This window comes from Phyllostomus discolor, chromosome 6, assembly GCF_004126475.2.
Source record: "Phyllostomus discolor isolate MPI-MPIP mPhyDis1 chromosome 6, mPhyDis1.pri.v3, whole genome shotgun sequence".
In the NCBI taxonomy this organism is placed as follows: domain Eukaryota; kingdom Metazoa; phylum Chordata; class Mammalia; order Chiroptera; family Phyllostomidae; genus Phyllostomus; species Phyllostomus discolor.
The window spans coordinates 156948275-156966805 of NC_040908.2; the positions used below are offsets into that span (position 1 = coordinate 156948275).

The following is an 18531-nucleotide window of genomic DNA, read 5'->3' on the forward strand; positions in this document are numbered from 1 at the left end:
ATTCAATTCTCTGATCTCAATTTTCCACCTCATGCACCTTAGATGCTTCCAGCTCCACAGTCCAGCAAATATTTCCTTCAGTCCTCACTGTAGTGGATGTTAGGGTGGACTGTTCTATTTCCCTGTAACTGCCTTAGTGAGAAAGTGATGAAGTTCTGGAGTTGGCAGACGGAGGTGGTGGCATGGATGGCAGCCGGTGAGTCTGTAGGGAAAGATCAGAATTTAGCGGTACCTTCACGTGTGGAACAGATTCTGAGTCAGTTCATTCGCTGAGGCATTACCATGGATGGGCAGGCCCTGAGGCAGGGCCTTTCACACACACCGGCACCTTTTGTTGAGGTTACTCTGGCTTCCATATACTTCCCTATGTGGGGAGCCGTTCCTAGGTTTGCATACTTGTTCAGCTGATGGGGCAGCCCTAGACAACTCTCTCCTGCCTACTTTAACAATAGGCTGAGAAGGTAATTCTTTTTCTTTCTTTCTTTTTTTTGTTGCTGTTCAATTACAGTTGTCCCAATTTCCCCCTGTTGCTTTCCCCTGCCCTACTCATTCCCTGCTCCCACAATCAATCACCACCCTGTTGTCCATGTCTGTGGGTCCTTCATACATGTTCCTTGACTAGACCCTTCTTCTGTCCTCTCTTGTCCCTCTCTGGTCACTGATAGTTTATTCCTTTTTTTAAAAAAATATTTACTTATTTTTTAGAGAGGGGAAGGGAGGGAGAAAGAGAGAGAGAGAGAAACATCAGTGTGTGGTTGCCTCACTTGCACCCCTTACTGGGGACCTGGCCCACAACCCAGGTATGTGCCCTGACTGGGAATCGAACTGGTGACCCTTTGATTCACAGGCTGACACTCAACCACTGAGCCACACCAGCCAGGGCTGGTTTGTTCCTTATTTTCATGTCTCTGGCTCTGTTTTACTCATTGGTTTGTTTTGTTCATTAGGTTCCACTGGGAGGGAGATCATATAATATTTGTCCTTTACTGCCTGGCTTATTTCACTTAGCATAGTGCTCTCCATGCTGTCGTCACTCTTTAGCTTGGCTCAGAGCAGCCGTTACAGCCATTTTTACCAGACCCACTTGGAACATGCTCCATGTGGAGTCACTTATAAAGCTAGTTTTCAGTCAACTGCTGAGCCATGCATTTTCAGAAATATGCTTTTGAACATTTTATGGGGACTGGCTAAGACAGTCTCACGTCGGACCTTCTCTGGCAGAAATGAAGGCATTAGCTCCATTGGAGTCCGAATGGAGATGTGGCTATACAGAAACCTAAATTGTGCTGAGGACCCACCTTGAAGCAAGATGTCCAAGTTTTAGATCAGTGTATACTAACAGATGAGGGGGGACCCCCCAAAACCCGGAATTTATTTATAAAAAATTGTGTATTTAGTCTTACAAGGTTTAACTTCAGTCACCTGCAAAGTACTCTCCATTGGCTGCAATACATAGTGAGACTTTTTCCCTCTGCTCAAAGCAGTTTTTGAACTCATCGATTTTGATGCCTTTCAGTGCTTCTGCTGTTTTTTGTTTCCCCTCTCCCACATCAGCAAAGTGTTTCTCTTTGAGGACTTTTTTCTCCTGGGGAGACCTAAAAAAGTTGCTGGGGGAAAGGTTGGGTAAATAGCGGGGATGGGGCATGGGGCTCATGCCGTTTTTGGTCAAAAACTGCTGAACGCTCAGTGTGGTATGGGCAGGTGTGCTCACAGATGACCCATCATGAAATGAATAGACATTGAAAGAGTCTTCAAAAATAATTCACTGAAGCTGAACACAGCCTCTCACAACAACGCCAGCTGGTACACTGATACAGATGGGTTCCTAGAACACTCATCTAGCGGGGGAAGCCTGTATTAAGAGGTAGTCCCCCAGAAGGTAATTTCATTTTCTGGGGTCCCCCCTCATATTCTTTATATTTCTTTGATTACTTTATCTTTACACATTAGTGAAACAAATCTTTCTTTCCCTGGGATGACTTGTGCAAGTGAATCAGCTTTCTGACTACAAAATATCCAGAAGAGCAAGTGAAGAATCAAGGCAACAAAACAATACTCAAGGTAGGTTCATTCACTGAAGTTCTGTAGGGGCGCGCTTTGGAATTATTTTAAAAAAGAACAGCTATTTTTTTCCATGTTTTTTTTTTCCCACATTTTTTATTGCTGTTCAAGTACAGTTGCTTCCATTCCCCGCCCCCCACTCCTCCCTACCCCCCTTTGGCTCCTTACCCATCAGCCACCCCCACTTCCCACCCTTGATCCTATCCCCCTTTGGCTTTGCCCCATGTGTCCTTTATAAGTGTTCCTGAAAACCGTCCCCCCCCGCCCCAGCCATTATCCCCTCCCACCTCCTCTCTGGTCACTGTCAATTTGTTCTTAATTTCAATGTCTCTGCTTATGTTTTGCTTGCTTGTTTGTTTTGCTGAAGAGCTGTTTTTATACTAGATAGCCCCCCTATACATTGTTCTCTTCATTTTTATTTCTACTTATTTATAAATGTGAAATCCTTATATTTATAGGCCCCTTGCAGTGACACCTTGATTTTGAAATAGATACAGTAGCAGATGGAGGAGGAATCAGGGATCAAACCCTAATACTTATTAACATCTACTGAGTTCCCCCTACCTCCTACCCCCCCCCCCCCCAGTTGAAAGGACTGACAGCGAATATGAGACTCTTCTAAAGCCTCCAAAAGGTCATGTGCTCTTCATTGAAGGGCCCTGACAAATGCATGTGAATCAGCTGGAGAATAATCTAACCCCTGGCGACAGAGTGCTGGAGCTCAGATCTTGCCACCAAGCATCTCTCGCAAAGGCTTCTTTCATTGGCCGCCCAGCCTGGCCAACTGCTAAACTGCCCTCTCCTCTCCTCTCCAGGGCCTCTAAGCTCCTCACAGGCTGCCTGGGCCGGAGGTAGAAAACTGAAGTCGGCCCACATTATGGTTCCTTTTCTCACTGTGAATTTTTTTTAGATCTTTACTCTACAGTGTTGCTTTGCTTTTTATTAGAAACACACACCTGTTCTCCCTCCACACCCCTCCATGTCCTTCCCTGTCTCTTCCAGAATCCAGCTCTGGGTGAGCACCAGGGGGAGGACCCTGTGGACAAGAGCAGGGAAGCGTGTATAGGACTCTATAGGACTCAAGGCTGTGGGCCTGATCCTAGTCCGGGCTCCACCCCAACCAGCTGTGGGATTCTCGGTCCAGGTTCCTCTTCTTCCGATTTAACAGTTTCCAATTCCTTGATCAGGGACACTAGCAAGGACAGGCCCTGTGCCGACTCCTCTGGTGACAGGATATCTCTGGGGGAAAAGCAGGAGAAAAGGAATGTTGCAAAAGGCCAAGTAGACCAGTCTTACTCATCAGAAATCCACAGGACACGGAATTCTGTGATAGGGAAGCTATCATGAGGAACCATAAGGCAGGGACCAGATTTATTGTAAAGATTGAAACATTTTCACAGAAGTTGCATATTGGGGCCAATCTGTTTTAAGCTTCTATTATATGTCATCCTGTTCAAGTTTTCTGAACCACAAGCCCTGGAAAAAGGCATAAGATCTTGTGCTTGTCTTTCAGAGTCTCTTCCTGCCAAATTAAAAAGTCAGGATTAAAGTTATTCCACAAATAAGTCACGGCCACCATCAATGGCTTAGGGGTCTGATGACCTCTTCGTGAAATTATCTCTAAAATGTTTTCCATTTCTACCTAGAGTTTCAATAAATGCTAATTTCTTTTTCTTCCTTCTATTCCATGGACTTTAAAATTTTAACGTTTTAGAGATTTGATGATTACACTGTATGCACATCTTACTCTGCTACCTTCAACAACTCTGGAAAGAAAAAACTTAATTTTACATTTTTGTCTGAAACCTAAAGTGGTCCTTACTAGGCCTCTGAGAGGGACTCTCACTGACTCCCCGAATCAGAGGCAGTTACAGAAGCGGCGAGTGTTCACTCTCAAAGCTGAACTGCACAGAGGTGATTTGCCTAGTAACAGAGCCGTTTGTGCCATGAGGGTGAAACGTGCCCACCGAAGATCCCTGCTCTCTGTACAAAAAACATCCTGAGTGGAAACACTGGACATGGCGCAAATCAGCTGGGGACACAGCGAAGCCTGATGGGGAGGTGAGGGAAGGACACGACAATGAGAGGATAGTTCTGTGCTCAGAGAGGTTGAGTCACTTGCCAAAGGCCACACAGCTCATATCTGAACTGAGGCCTGTATTTTCCAAATGCTTTCACTATCTCTTACCCCTGAAGCTGCCGTGTGTTGGCTGCACAATAAGGGTGTCAGTCTTCATAAGGGTATCTTCATATCTGACTTGCCTTACATATTAATATCGAACTCACTTTCTATAGCATGTGCCAGAGTCTCTCACCCTCAATTATTCTGCATCTTTTGAAACTAACCAGGCCCCCTGATAAGCATAAGAGAGAAGCTAAAGCAGGAGGTGGAGGGGGAAAGACAAATCTGACCTTGTCCTTGGACGGGGGTCTGGAGATGGTAAACAGGAGTCATTTGGGTTTGTTTGTTTGCTTAATTGTGATAAAATACACATAACATCAAATTTACCCCCTCAATCGTTTTCATATGAACAGTTCAGTGTATTAAAGTACGTCAGGTGGTTGTGCAACTGTCACCAGCATCCACCTCAAGGACGTGCGTTGTCCTGAAGGGAAGCTGTGCTCCCTCCCTAGCCCCTGGCAACTGCATTCTACTGTGTCCCAACCAGTTTTACTGCTCTGTGGATACTGTGGGCTCAGACAGTGTTTTTCTTTATGAGACTGGCTTAGCAAGTCACTTAGCACATTCGGTTGTGTTGTATCACAGAGCCCACTGGTCCACAGGCTTGGGGTAAAAGGCTCAGATGGGAACCCAAGGGTGCCCCAAGTCCACACAGAGGGGGTACCGGGCCTGCTCCCGAAGCAGGAGCACCCCGGCCAGTCCCCGTCACACTGCCCCCATGGGACACAGGCAGAGTAAAAGCACATTCAATTATACTCCAATGCTCTTACCAGTTATTCTTTTATACGATCATAGTTTAAAACTTAATCTCAAAGTAGCACGTGCAAAAGGTATTTTATTTCTGTGTTTTTTTTTTTAATGAACATTCTAGGCTTGGAGGAGTTTCTGTGCTTGCTGAATGTCACACAGCTAGCTGCCAAGCGGCAGAGCTAAGATTGAACCCAGGTCTCCTAACCCTGAGGCCTGTGTTCCTGTCCCCAGGCCACAGTGCCTCAGCTGCTCTGTCACATGGGGAGGGGGCTGCAAGCTGGTTTGCTGGCAGGCATGTTTCACCCCGAGGGCGTGACTGCTCGCAGGCTGTGGCTATGGAGGTTCCATGTCTGCTCACCTAGTCTGTGCTCGGAGCCCTCCCTCTGCAGTGCATGCCGAGGGCTCTTTCACTTACTTTTGCTTCAGGAGGCAGTCTTGACCCCCGGCTGAGGGGCATCTTCTGGTGTGCACTTGCTCTAAAGCTCTGCAGTGAGCATGCGTGGCATCCCCACGGAATAATAGTAGGCTTCTGTAAAACGGAAACTTAAATGACTTTTGGATTATTCCTTAGCTGTTGGTCCCAGGACTGTAGAGGCAGCCAGCTACTGACTCACGTGTCCTCTTCCCCGTCTGCACCTGCAAGAACAGTGGTTGAAGCTCGGTGACTGTCCTTCCCCTTTTCAGCTTCTTCTTTATGCCTGCTGGAGAGCCAGGTTAGTGCCACAGGTTGCAGAACAATTGAGGTTGAGAAACTCTGGCAGCCACAGTGAAAACAGCTGGTTCCACATTATGGTGTATGCCAGGACGGGTTGAAACTCTTACTATGCAACCAAGCCAAGGCACCGTTCAGGAGCAGAAGATGAAGCACAAGCATCTGCATTTTAAAACATACAGACCTCAGTTCAGATATGAGCTCCGTGGCTTTGAGTTAGTGACCGAATCTTTCTGAGTCGCAATTTTCTTAGATATAAAATAGCTACACATTTTTCTCTGATCCCCACAGAGGATATATTTATTGATTTGAGAGAGAGAAAGCGGGGAGGGAGGGAGAGAGAGAGAGAGAGAGAGAGAGAGAGAGAGAGAGAGAGAGAGAGAGAGAGAGAGAGAGGGAGAGAAAGAGAGGGAGAGAGAAAGAGAAACGCTTGTTGGTTACCTCGCACACTTGTCCTGGCTGGGGCTCTGACTGCAATTTTTGGTGCTCGGGACAATATCCAATCAACTGAGCACCCGGCCAGGATGCCTCACATTTTTGTAGTGAGGATTAAATATGCCTGGATCAGAAAAAATACTTTAAGGGAGTTTTATTATAAACTCAAATCTTTTAGGAGGAACATTGAGCAGCCAGTAATTGTCATATTGTCCCTCGTCTGGTGGAGAACATGTATTGGAGATGCCCGAGGCAGGGTGGGACTCAAGATGGAACAGAATGACAATTGTCATCGAGGTCTGAGAAGGGTGTTTCTGATTATTGAAGGACAGTTCTTTGATTTCTGTCATTCCAGGCTGTCAGCCTCTGTGCTTTGAAACATGGTCCCTTTGAGCAATGTGACTGAAATCGCTTTCTTGGGATTTTCCCAGAACCCGGGCATGCAGAAAGTCATTTCTGTGATTTTTCTCCTCATGTACTTGGCCATCGTGCTGGGCAATGGCTTCATTGTGGTGACCATCATGGCCAGCAAAGGGCTCACCTCCCCCATGTATTTCTTCCTCGGCTACTTGTCCTTTGTGGAAATCTGTTACTGTTCCGTCACAGCCCCCAAGCTCATCCTTGACTCTTTTATGGAAAGGACAGTCATTTCCCTCAAGGGATGCATCACCCAGATATTTTTCCTCCATTTCTTTGGTGGCACCGAGATCTTTCTCCTGACAGTGATGGCCTATGACCGCTACGTGGCCATCTGCAAGCCCCTGCACTACACGAGCATCATGAACCGGCGTGTGTGCGGCCTCCTGGTGGGAGCAGCGTGGGGCGGGGGCCTGCTGCATTCTGTTGGGCAGACCTTCCTCATTTTCCAGCTGCCCTTCTGTGGCCCCAAGGTCCTTGACCACTACTTCTGTGATGTGCACCCCGTACTGAAGCTGGCCTGCTCCGACACCTTCCTCATTGGAGTGCTGATCATCACCAATGGCGGCTCCATTTCGGTGATCAGCTTCACGGTCCTGCTCGCTTCCTACGTGGTCATTCTGTGCTCCTTGAGGAGCCAGACCTCAGAAGGCCGGCGCAAGGCCCTGTCCACCTGCGCCTCTCACGTGGCAGTTGTAAGCCTGTTCTTCATTCCCTGTTCCTTTGTCTACATGAGGCCCTGTGTCACCCTCCCTGTAGACAAGATAGTCGCTGTATTTTACACAGTGGTCACACCTCTCTTAAACCCCATCATCTATTCCTTCAGGAATGCAGAAGTGAAGAATGCCATGAGGAGGCTGATGGACGGAAAGTGATTTGGGAAGAGAAATAGATAACTTAGGTAGGGCCAATGGGAGAATCAAAGGATGGGAAATTGGGGCACAGGATTCCCACTTTGCTTCTACTTTTAACTGAGGGAGTGGCCCCAGGCCAGTCACTTTCTTTAAGTTTCAATCTCCTCATCTTTATGGGATTAGACAGGGTTAAAGGGATTTCTAGGACAAAGTGTTGGAGTCCTCTTCTAATGCTGCACTTCCACATTTGACAGTGACCTTGAGGCAGACTGGTTGGTTTTGAGACAGTGAACTCTTCTGGAAACCAGAGCCTCTCAGGGAATAATGATGAAGAATGAGGTGGGATGAAGAGGAGCAACGGCCATATGTCTTTATGTTTGAAAAGCCTGAACTTTTGGAGTCTGGGAAGTCACTCAAATGCTTAGAAATTCTATTGACTTGACTCCCTGAGAATGTGCCTAGTGGGTGCTGGGCAGGCTGAGTGGACCTAGAAGAGATTAGTTTTCAGAAAAGAAGGCATTTCAACTTTTGAAGAGATTCACATTGGTTCATGCTCGCATTAGACTCAGGCTTTCAAGATTTTAAGTGATTTGAAAGTACTGGCCAATGATACTCACTTTGTAGGCACAAGTTTTATTTTCCATGTAATATGAATATTTTGATGTTTAACACTGTCTTTTTTCACACCTGTCTGTCATTCTTTCCCCCCTATTTTTTCTCCCTATACCTTTGGTTGTTTGGCCCATTGGTTTCCTCTGTGGTCAGCCTCTTAGTGTCTCATGATTCTCAGCCATTCCAAGAAAACACCCGAGAACTGAAAACCCGCCCTCCCATGCCACCATATTGAATTCTCGCTCTCCATCCACCAGCTCTCTACTCCTTTCCATTCCTCATTCTGGAGCTACGTTTGATTCAAGTGTGGGTTCAACTGCTCTTGGGTCCTCACTGCTTGTCCTATGGTATTTTAATCATCAGTTTTTGGGTCCTACTTAATGGAGCTACCATCACATGCCATAATAATATAACCCCCAACCCTAACCCCAACACTAACCCTCACTCTCAGGAGATGATTCCTCCCCCACCCCACATTTCCAGATTAATCAACTGAAAGCACTTCTCTGATTTTACTATTCCCCTCCTCAAAAAATCTTCCATGACTCCCTGTTGCCCTCTGCATCTACCACAGACTCCTACTGGACACACACCACCCTCAAGGTACGGCCTTCCCTTTATGTTCTATTTTTATTTTCGGTGACACTCTGGTAGAGCACTGTCCTTGCTGAATATCTCCCTGTGTCTCCCACCTAAAGCATTACCCCATCTCTACCCGTTAACATCCCATCTGCTTTCTAATGCTCATCTGAAATTCTGGACCTTAAGAAGCTTCCATGATTGTCTTCTTGGGATGTGTCCCTTTCCTTTTTTGAACTCCAACTACTCAGCAGGAATCCTTTAAGGCCTATACTATCAATATTGTAGTGCTTATTTTTTCCCTCCATTAGACTGTCAATCTTTTGAGATTATGGCCTGAATCAGACTTTTCTTTGTATCTGGTTCTGAGTGACATATAGTAAAACTCAATAAATATTGGGTCAATTCAATTTCTAGCAGTCATTGTTGCTTCAGATGTAAGCTGGTGTTATGTCTCGATTTTCACCTCAACTATTAGGTAATATACCGAATACAAACCAGTAATCATTCTTGATGTTGTTTCTGAGAATAATATTTATAAATAAATAAGGAACATGTATGTGTGTGTTTATGTTACTATTAACCAAGAGATTTCATATATTTTATATAATATGATCCTAAAACAGTCTGGTGAAGTGGGTATGAGGACCCTGTTTAAGAGAGGAGGAGACCAAATCTTTGGAAGGTCAGTGTCTTGATCGAGGTCTCATAGTAACTTACAGGGCCTGAGTTCAAATCTAGATCTGCCTGATATCTAAGCCCCTGCTTTCTCTGTACTTCCCTCTGCTTTTCCGTAAAGATCCTCCAGAACATAAACACATCTAAGTCTCTGAATTCTAAATTCGAGGCTTGATAATTTCCCTATTTTCAGGTATTTCCCTCTGAAATTACTTCAAAGTGAATAAAAAGCTTAAAAAATATATAGCATGAACTCCTCATGGGTGTTCACAAGCGTTCCTGGGTCCACAGAAAACTAGGGCCCGAGACGCCAGATCTGCAGCTGGAGGACAGGAAAGCAGGAAGGTATGCTGTTTCTGTGAGCTCAGGCTTCTCTTACATAGGTCAGCCTGGGCATTGCCTGCAAGAGATGCCTGATGCATGGAATCAAAACTCAATGTGTTGGCCAAGAGGAGATGTTTTCCCCTAGTGACATAATGTGGAAAATGGCAGCATTCTTGAGAATATCATTCATACCAGAAAATGGGAAGTAGGAGGCAAAAGAAAAATATGAATGAAGCATCCGCCAGTAAATTTCCTAAAATTAAATCTCAGGACAGTGCTCCCCTGTAGATGGGATAATGCTCACTTTGCAGCTGAGAAAACTGCAGATCAAAGACTGTTCTAAAGTCCTTGATGTGTTTTCTAGATCAGTGGTGTATGAACTGTGATTTAGAGTTCAGAATTCTTCAAGTATCTCAGGGACTGGAGCAGGGAGCACAGGAGAGGATAGGAGGCAGCCAATCAGGCACCTGCGGGACTTGAATCAAAACAACTGATTATTTCTTTTTGAAAATCTTCTTTATATAGATTTACATTGATAAGAGGTATTTAAATCCTGAAAAAACATGTTTAAAAGCCACTATAATATTCTATGCTTACACTTCTTTCTTGATTAGTTATACACAGGTGTGGCTTGGTATGCAGTGTCAGACCTCAAGAAATGACCTCCATTCTGAGAAGGGGAAGCAGAGCCAAGCCCTCTTCTGAAGTTTAAGCCCAGAGAGTCAGGGCAAGAACTTCTTTAACGAGAGTAAAGACTTCAGAAAAAGGGTCCTGTCTAATTGGGGTGAACTCCCTTGCACATGCAATGTGGACTCAGCCCCATCTGCAATTGCCTCACCTCTTAGATGATGCAACTACAGCATCTTTCTATTACAATCGCAGAATGTGCCAAGAGACTTGGAGCATCCAGTCTTCTTCATAATTTAAAAATATGTGTGACTTGAATAGCAGTAGAAGTTCTGTGCTTTCATCATTCATGTGTGTGGTTAATGCCAAGAGAACTGGGTGAAAGTTATTTTATTCCTAAGTTGTTCTGAGGATTCTAAGTGTTGAGGCTTTTTACCAGTCTGAGAAGTCATGTTTGGAGACTCCTTTGTGGGTCCCTCACTTCTTGTCTTTGCTCCGCATCCATATACAGTGGCGTTTCTGGGAAGCAGAGACATCAGATAGAGATATGACTTCTCTTGGAAAAGTGTGAGAAGTCAGGTGTTGCAATGAAATGACAAATATACGTGGTTATCATGGTATATCCTCTGGAAACAGTGGTGTCCTTGTGTGTGAAAACGTGCTCTGGTGAATTGTTCACAGTGTTAGACCTGGCACAGTCATAGCTGTCAAAGACAGGGAATTAATGTCATGTGGGCACTTGGGACTTATGATGACCCCTATTTTACGTGGGTTGCAGCTGAGACTCAGACAATTTTGCCTAAAATCAAAGAGCAGGTAGGTAGAGAGGGGATTTGATCTCACCATGAACTCTGGAAGGCAGGCTCTTTTTCTCCCCCAGCACTTGCTCCACCAGGGAATCCAACTCACATCTTCCATTAGCATAGACTGCTCTTTAAAGATCTTTAGTGCACCTGAAAGTCACTTGATAATCCGTCTTTTATTCAATATAAAATCTGAGTAAGCAGTGTCCCCTGAGTGGTAGCTACAAAACGGCTAACACGGGCCCTGGAAGTGTGCAACTCTCCATGGCCCCATCCCCGTGTTGCGGAGCAGGACAGAGGGAGAGTGTGAGAATGTCCCCCAGCAGCCTGGGTACCTGCAGTGACTCCCAGGAGGCCCTGCTCCCTCCGCAGGTGCTTGGATGTTAGTAAATGAATCTCTTTGAGGCCAAGTCTGTGCTCCTCTCTAACACGGGGGCCCTGGGACGGTGAGTCTGCATGCGAGCTCTGGAAGAGCTCTTTCTCAGTTTGCTCAGCATTTTGGGTCTCGTGGACACGAGTCCCGTTGGTTTTCAAAGCAGGTGTTTTGGGGGCAGGTGCAGGTCTTCAACGTTGGGGTGCCCCATGCGGGGTACAAGCCCTCTCCTTTGTGGAAAAGCTCTAGGTGTGTAAGTTTCTCACCAATCATGTGGGTCTGGAGTGGGGTGTATGTCGTGATTGTCTCTTTTCTGTATTTTTCCACGTGGCCTTCTTGTTTGCCTGATGTGAAGGAGCTGCTTGGTTAGTTTTCAGGTCTTTTTCAGAGGAAAGTGTTCCATGTGTAGCTGTCAATTCAGTGTGTCCATGAGAGGAGGCGAGCTCAGGACGGCTCTCTGCCCATCGTTGTGAATCATCTGTTTTTTCAATGTTGAAACCACATTGTGTTGCTGGGATAGGCCTGCTCGGTCATATATATTATCCTTTGTGCACATTGTTGCATTTGATTTAGATGTTTATTAAGGATTCCTGCATCTATGTTCATGAAGAGTGTTTGTGGCTTCTTTTTTTAAAGGATTTTTTTTTTTGGTCAGGGTGTGGTGGCAGTTACGCTGGTCTTATACATAAGTTGGGAAGTTCTGTCTTCCATTTTTGAAAATGTGTAAATTTGGTCTTATATCTTCTTTAAGTGCTTGATGAAACCAACGAAATCATCTTGGCTTGAGGGCTTTGGTGTGTGTAATGTTTGTAAATTATACATTCAATTTGTTTAACAAATACAGGGCGGTTCAGACTTTCTGTTTCATTTTGGATCAGTTATGTAAGTTGTATTTTTTTCTAGGACTTTACATTTTTCACCTAAGTTGTAGAATTTGATAATTTTAGACCCACAACTGACATTGATACTAAAATTTGAGGTTGTCTCATAAAAGCCTGGCTTTGGTCCAAGTTTTTCTGTTTTTGTTTTCCGTGGGATTGATTAATTTCTGTTATTTTTTCTTGTGTCTTTCCTTCTACTTTGTATTTAAATTTGCTCTTTTATTTTTATCTCTTAAGGTGAAAATTGAGTTCGTAGATTTTAGAACTTTCTTGATTTCCAATATGAGAATTTAAAGCTGTAGTTTCTTTAAGCAATGCTTACATAGCATCACATAAAATTTCACATGCATTTTTATTATTATTCAGTTAAAATGTGCTCTGATGTTTAAAAATGACTTTTTTCTTTGACCAATGCCTTATTTACAAGTGTGTTGTTTATTTTCCAAATAGTTGGGGGTTTTGCCTTGGTATCTTATTGTTATTGATATCTAATTTAATTCCATTATGGATAATGTCATTCTTTTTACATTTACCGAAACATAAGGTCTATCTTGATGAATGTAGCATGTACGCTTGAAGGAATGTTCTTTAGTTTTAAAGTGCAGTGCAGATCAGATCTGTTTTTATTGATTTTTAAAACCTAATCATGCCCTCACTTGCTGGGCATGGTGGTGGAGGTAACATTTCCAACTATTATTGTGAAATTGCATATTGATTTCTTTAAACCTGAGAAAGAAAAAAATCGCAGATGAGAAAATGGTATCCCAAGATGTTAAGCTATTTGTTAAAGGTTGTGTATCCTCCAGGTGGCAAAGTTAAGCTTTGTCCGAGCCAGCTGCACTGCCTCGCCCGTGTTTCTAAACGCCGTGCTATACCGCCTCTTCTGCGCTCTGTCCTCACAGGTGGAAACACTTTCCGAAGTGCTACGTTAACATAGAGTGGTAGTTGAAGTGCTAGTTTAGTTCAAACTTGTCTCTGCTGCTTAAAAAAGTAACATATTTGACACCAGCTTTCCCCCTCAAGTAGATGGCATAAAACTATGCCTTTTATATAGTAGCTGCTTGGTAACTATTGTGGACTGAATGAGTTTGGGATGATTCAGCATAGAAACCCAAAGACGGGATAAACACAGAAGCTTCTTTGTCCTCGAGTTTGTCTAAAGCAATAAGTTAATGTGACAAGAGGGTATGGCTGTCTCGGTGGCCCACTCCTTTAATTGGGACGTGATGTCTCTGGGGTCTAATTAGCTACACTCACAGAAATTTTGTGAACTATGAATGTGCGTGGCTTCCAATGTGCTATGGTTTTCACGTTTGGCGACGACTTTGGCTGGGGTGCATTCACATGAGCTCCCCCGAATCCTCTGTGCTTAAAAGTTTCCTGCGACTCTTCTGTCCTCCCGCCAGACCCCCTGACTTCCGCTGCTCAGCTGGGGAGCTTGGAGTTCGCTAAGGTGAATGCCCTTATAGTTTTGGTCTTCTGAGAACTCCCTGCCTAGGATAAGCCTGTAGCAATCAGGGACCCTTATGGAAAACAGATGTCCTTGCTTGCTTGCTTTCTCTCTGTTTTGGGCTCCGTGCCCAGATGCAAGTCCTGCCAGACAGTATCTGAGTATTCTCGGGTTCTGCCTCAAACGCCTCAAGTGTGAGTTGATATATGGGGTTACAGTTGTGAGTATGTGAAACAGAGCTTATTCTTATATTATTACTTATTAATTATTGTATTATTTTCCATACCAACAACTGTAAATCTCCTTTTGCCCACTCCATATGTGTAATTTTTTTTCTCAGATTCCCATGGCATCACTACAATCCTCCTTCAGTCATTGTCTTGGTCACAGTTTAGCTGAGGGGACCTTGTCCTTCTGGGTGATCAGATACTCACACTTCCCTAGTCAGGAGTGTTGTTTAGTGACTAAGAAGGCAGCTTGGAAGACAGGTACGCTGGGTGGTATTTCTCGTTCTAACCCTTACTGGTGTGAGAACTTGGCCAAGTCACTCATTTTGTCCTAATGCCCATTTCTTCTCAACTGAAAAATAGGAACAGTCATGCGAGCCCCTTCAGAGTGCTGTTCGGTGGCTTAAGTGAGAGGATGCATTTAAAGTGCTCTCTGCAGGGCCTGACATACAGCATTGCTCAATGAAGGTGAGTAAATGCCGTGCTATGGTTACTCTTCCTGCTACTAGGGATGCTATTCAAGCTCAGAGTGTTTCCACACATTTTATTACTTAGAGGCTTGCATGTCAATGCCCAGATCATGGCTGGGGGCTGCTGAGTTCCCCGGCCTTTCCCCTGGACCGTCCTGTTGTGGGCATCGACACCACATTAACTTTTTAGAAATTAGCAGGTCCAGGGTGTATGTCACTGAAGTATGGCCATAGTACACTTTCCCTAAAGCCCAGGTCCCCCTGGCAAGGCATTGTTGCATATATGTGAATCCCCTGGTATAGGCAGCTTGAAAGACTCTTGAAAGACTTGTTTACATTTTCATCTGTTAAGGTAGAAATGTTCCCAAGTTGCACTGCAAATTTCATTTCACTCTCAAGACAGGGACTGTATCTGAAAGCTGTTGAGAGAACAAATTCAGGGGGAGGGATGAGAAAGGTAATAGGAACTTCAGCCTCCCCAGTCCTCAGGCAAAGTGGAGAGAGGGATTAGTAATGATGTAAAACTACTCACCTGCTTTCTTGTTATTTAAAAATTCTTCAAGTATTGATTATCATTATCAGTGAAATTAACTTTTGTATTTCTACTTTTCCAGCCTAGAATCCAGCACTTAGTCCAGCTGTCGTTTTGTAGAGATGGGGAAATAGGGCACCACACAGAGAGAGGGTGTTGTTTGAGGTCACTTAGTGACCAGTGACAAAGGTGGGGCTAAAATCCAAATCTTTTGGTTTCTAGACCAATGCCCTTTTCGTGGTGCCATGCTGCGTGTTTGGGCATTTTCAAGTTCAGTGTTAATCTCTTGGAAGTTTTTCAGTAATGGGAGTCTAGAGAAAGTAGGAGGGTGTAGCAAACAAACATCACAAGGGGAGGGGGTAGGGGCACGCTACTGCAACAGGTAAAAGGGATCAGCAAATTAATGGAGCCCGAGGAGGGAGTCACTGGAGCCTCCCATCTGTAGCAATTGGGTCAGAAGTACACAGGTGATAACCTGGGCTTGCAACTAACATTTGAAATGTGTGTGTGTAACGGGGTACAGAGCACAGATCCCCGATAATAGAGCAACACCCCCACAATCCTGCCACAGGATCGGATGCAGAGAGAGCGGATGATACTGTGTTTAAGATACGCTGCATAACGAATACAAGGTAATAGCCATGCTGTCCTGAAGGGAAGATTTTTGGAAGCTGAAGAGTTGTGCACTGACTGTGAGAATGCGCAGTGACTTGTGATATAGCCAGGGGGGTGGGTGTGCCACCCCGGGTGCCTGTGTGTCACTGGAAAGTTTTGCCCTGACTACAGATGGCGGCTGAAAGGGAGTCAAAGACACTGGGAAACTGACAAAAATGGTGGACACTAATGCCCATAACTGGAAGGGCCAGTTATGAGATTGCAAAGGAAGTTTAAGGCAAAGCATTTAAATTAGGGCAGCCTAAGGTCAGAGAAAAAGCCACGAGGTTGGGAGGGCTGCCTGGAAGTGTGCCTGGAGAGGACGGCGGCAGAGCTGATGGTGTTGTGCGGGACCTGCCTAGCCAGCACACTTGTGAGAAATGCCTGAAGCTGAACTGTGACTGGAAGTGCTAAGCTGCAGACTTCTGCTTTTCTAAAAGATGGTACCTCTGACTGGAATATTCTGAAACTGGCCTGGTTTGGCAAAGGGAGGCAGGACTATGTGTTTTTGTGTGTTTTTAAAGGGAGTGGGACTTAACAGCAGACTTCTGCCATTATTCAAAGCCTGTATAGCTTTTCTTTTTTTTTTTTAAATTCTATTTTAATTGTTGTTCAAGTACAGTTTTCTGCCTTTTACCTCCATCCTAGCCCACCCCCCCAGCCCCTCCCCACCTCCCTCCCAGTTCCAACCCCCCCCCCCCTTGTTATTGTCCATGTGTCCCTTAAACTTGTTCCTGCAAACCCTTCCCCTTTTCCCCTGAAATTCCCTCTCCTCTCTGCTCTGGTTTCTGTCAGCCTGTTCTCAATTTCAGTGTCTTTGGTTGTATTTTGCTTGCTTGTTTGTTTTGTTGATTAGGTTCCTGTTAAAGGCGAGATCATATGGTATTTGTTTTTCACCGCCTGGCTTATTTCGCTTAGCATAATGCTTTCCAGTTCCATCCGTGCTGTCGCAAAGGGTAGGAGCTTCTTTCTTTCTGCTGCATAGAATTCCATTGTTTAAATGTACCATAGTTTTTTGATCCATTCATTTACTGATGGGCACCTAGGTTGCTTCCAGCAGTTGGCTATTCTAAATTGTGCTGCTATGAACACTGGGGTGCATAGGTTCTTTTGGATTGGTGTTCCAGGGTTCTTAGGGTATATTCCCAGCAATGGAATTGCTGGGTCAAAAGGAAGATCCATTTTTAGTTTTCTGAGAAAATTCCATACTGTTTTCCACAGTGGTTGTGCCAGTCTGCAATCCGCCAAAAGTGCACTAGGGTTCTCTTTTCTCCACAACCTCTCCAACACTTGTTGTTTGTTGCTTTGTTTATGATGTATAGTTTTTAAATAAGCAACTCCTTTCCTTTTTCACTAAACTCTTGCCGTGGGAGTTATGCTTCCTGGGGGTGGGCAATCGAACCCCTTGGCTGTTCCAGAGCACCATTGGCAGGGTTCTGTAATGTGTGTGTGGAGGTAGTGTCAGAAAGTGAGTTGAATTTAGGACTTGCAGCTGGTATCCTAGAATTGCTTGTAGGCATGGGGGAACCCCTCTCCCCAGTTGAAACTGGGTATTAGAATCATTATTAGATCTGAGTACAGTTTTCTGAATCCCCGGTTTTGGGATATTTTCTTATATCACATAATTTTTGTGCTTGCAGAGCTAACCACTTTGCTGGTGCTCAGGCAGAGAATCCATGGGTTCACCACGTACCAAGAACGTGACTGAGTTTGTGTTGTTCAGCCTTTTTCAGAGCAGAGAATTACAGCACGTGTGCTTCGTGGTCTTCTCCCTCTTCCATGTGTTCACTCTCCTGGGGAACCTTATGGTCATCATCACCATCAGTGCCAGCAAGGCCCTGCATGCTCCTATGTACTTCTTCCTCAGTCATTTGTCTTTCGCTGACATGTGCTATCCATCCGCTACCATACCCAAGATGATTGCTGACACTTTTGTGGAGCGCAAGACCATCTCCTTCAATGGCTGCATAACCCAGCTCTTTTCTTCCCACTTCTTTGGCGGCACTGAGATCTTCCTTCTCATAGCCATGGCCTATGACCGTTATGTGGCTATCTTTAGGCCCCTGCACTACACAGCCATCATGGATCGACAGAAGTGTGGCCTGATGGCGGGGGCCTCCTGGGTGGCTGGCTTCCTGCATTCCATCCTGCAGACCCTCCTGACAGTGCAGCTGCCCTTTTGTGGGCCCAATGAGATTGACAACTTTTTCTGTGATGTTCATCCCCTGCTGAAGCTGGCCTGTGAAGACACCTCTGTCGTGGGGCTCATCGTGGTGGCCAACAGTGGCATGATCTCTTTAGTGTCCTTCATTATCCTTATTGCATCCTATGTGGTCATCTTACTGAACATGAGAAGCTGGTCATCCGAGGGCCGCCGCAAAGCTCTGTCCACATGTGGCTCACACATCACTACTGTGTTTTTGGTCCTTGTGCCCCCCATGTTCATGTACATTCGTCCCTCTACCACCCTGGCTGTTGACAAACTTGTCATCCTCTTTAACATTGTCATGCCACCTTTGCTGAACCCTCTGATCTACACCCTGAGGAACAATGAGGTAAAAAATGCCATGAGGAAAGTGTTTAGGATCAAAGGGAGTGTGGAAGAGAAGTGACACCCTAGGGAATCTCACCCAGCTGGGAGCATGGGAGACTTCCCATTCTGTAGCATCCAACACAGGCTTTGTGTCTGCAGTTTGATGTTTGTAATGACGACTCTCTTCTTAGCTCTTTTTTACAAATTAAATTTATTGGGGTGACATTGGTTAATAAGTTGATATAGGTTTCAAGTGTACATTTCTATGATACTTCACCTATATAGTGCATTGTGTGCCCGCCATCCAAAGTCACATCCTTTTCCGTCACTGTGTATTTGAGCACCTCTGTAACCCTTTACTACTCCCATCCCCTTCT

General features: G+C 45.0%; 2 protein-coding genes across 2 annotated transcripts; both read left to right on the forward strand.

Moving 5' to 3' along the window:
• Positions 1-8201, forward strand: LOC114500693 (olfactory receptor 4X1-like). Its single transcript, XM_028517450.2, has 3 exons — positions 1-196; positions 1951-2061; positions 6496-8201. The coding sequence occupies exon 3, from the start codon at positions 6521-6523 to the stop codon at positions 7430-7432; it is 912 nt and encodes a 303-aa protein (XP_028373251.1). The 5' UTR covers positions 1-196; positions 1951-2061; positions 6496-6520; the 3' UTR covers positions 7433-8201.
• A 9084-nt stretch (positions 8202-17285) lies between these two features.
• LOC114498461 (olfactory receptor 4S1) lies at positions 17286-18531 on the forward strand. Its single transcript, XM_028514376.2, has one exon. It carries the CDS (start codon positions 17298-17300, stop codon positions 18231-18233), a length of 936 nt encoding a protein of 311 aa, XP_028370177.1. The 5' UTR covers positions 17286-17297; the 3' UTR covers positions 18234-18531.

Bases quoted from the DNA above. Each gene is read 5' to 3' on its own strand.
- LOC114500693 (XM_028517450.2), top strand. From the start codon at position 6,521: ATGGTCCCTTTGAGCAATGTGACTGAAATCGCTTTCTTGGGATTTTCC.
- LOC114498461 (XM_028514376.2), top strand. From the start codon at position 17,298: ATGGGTTCACCACGTACCAAGAACGTGACTGAGTTTGTGTTGTTCAGC.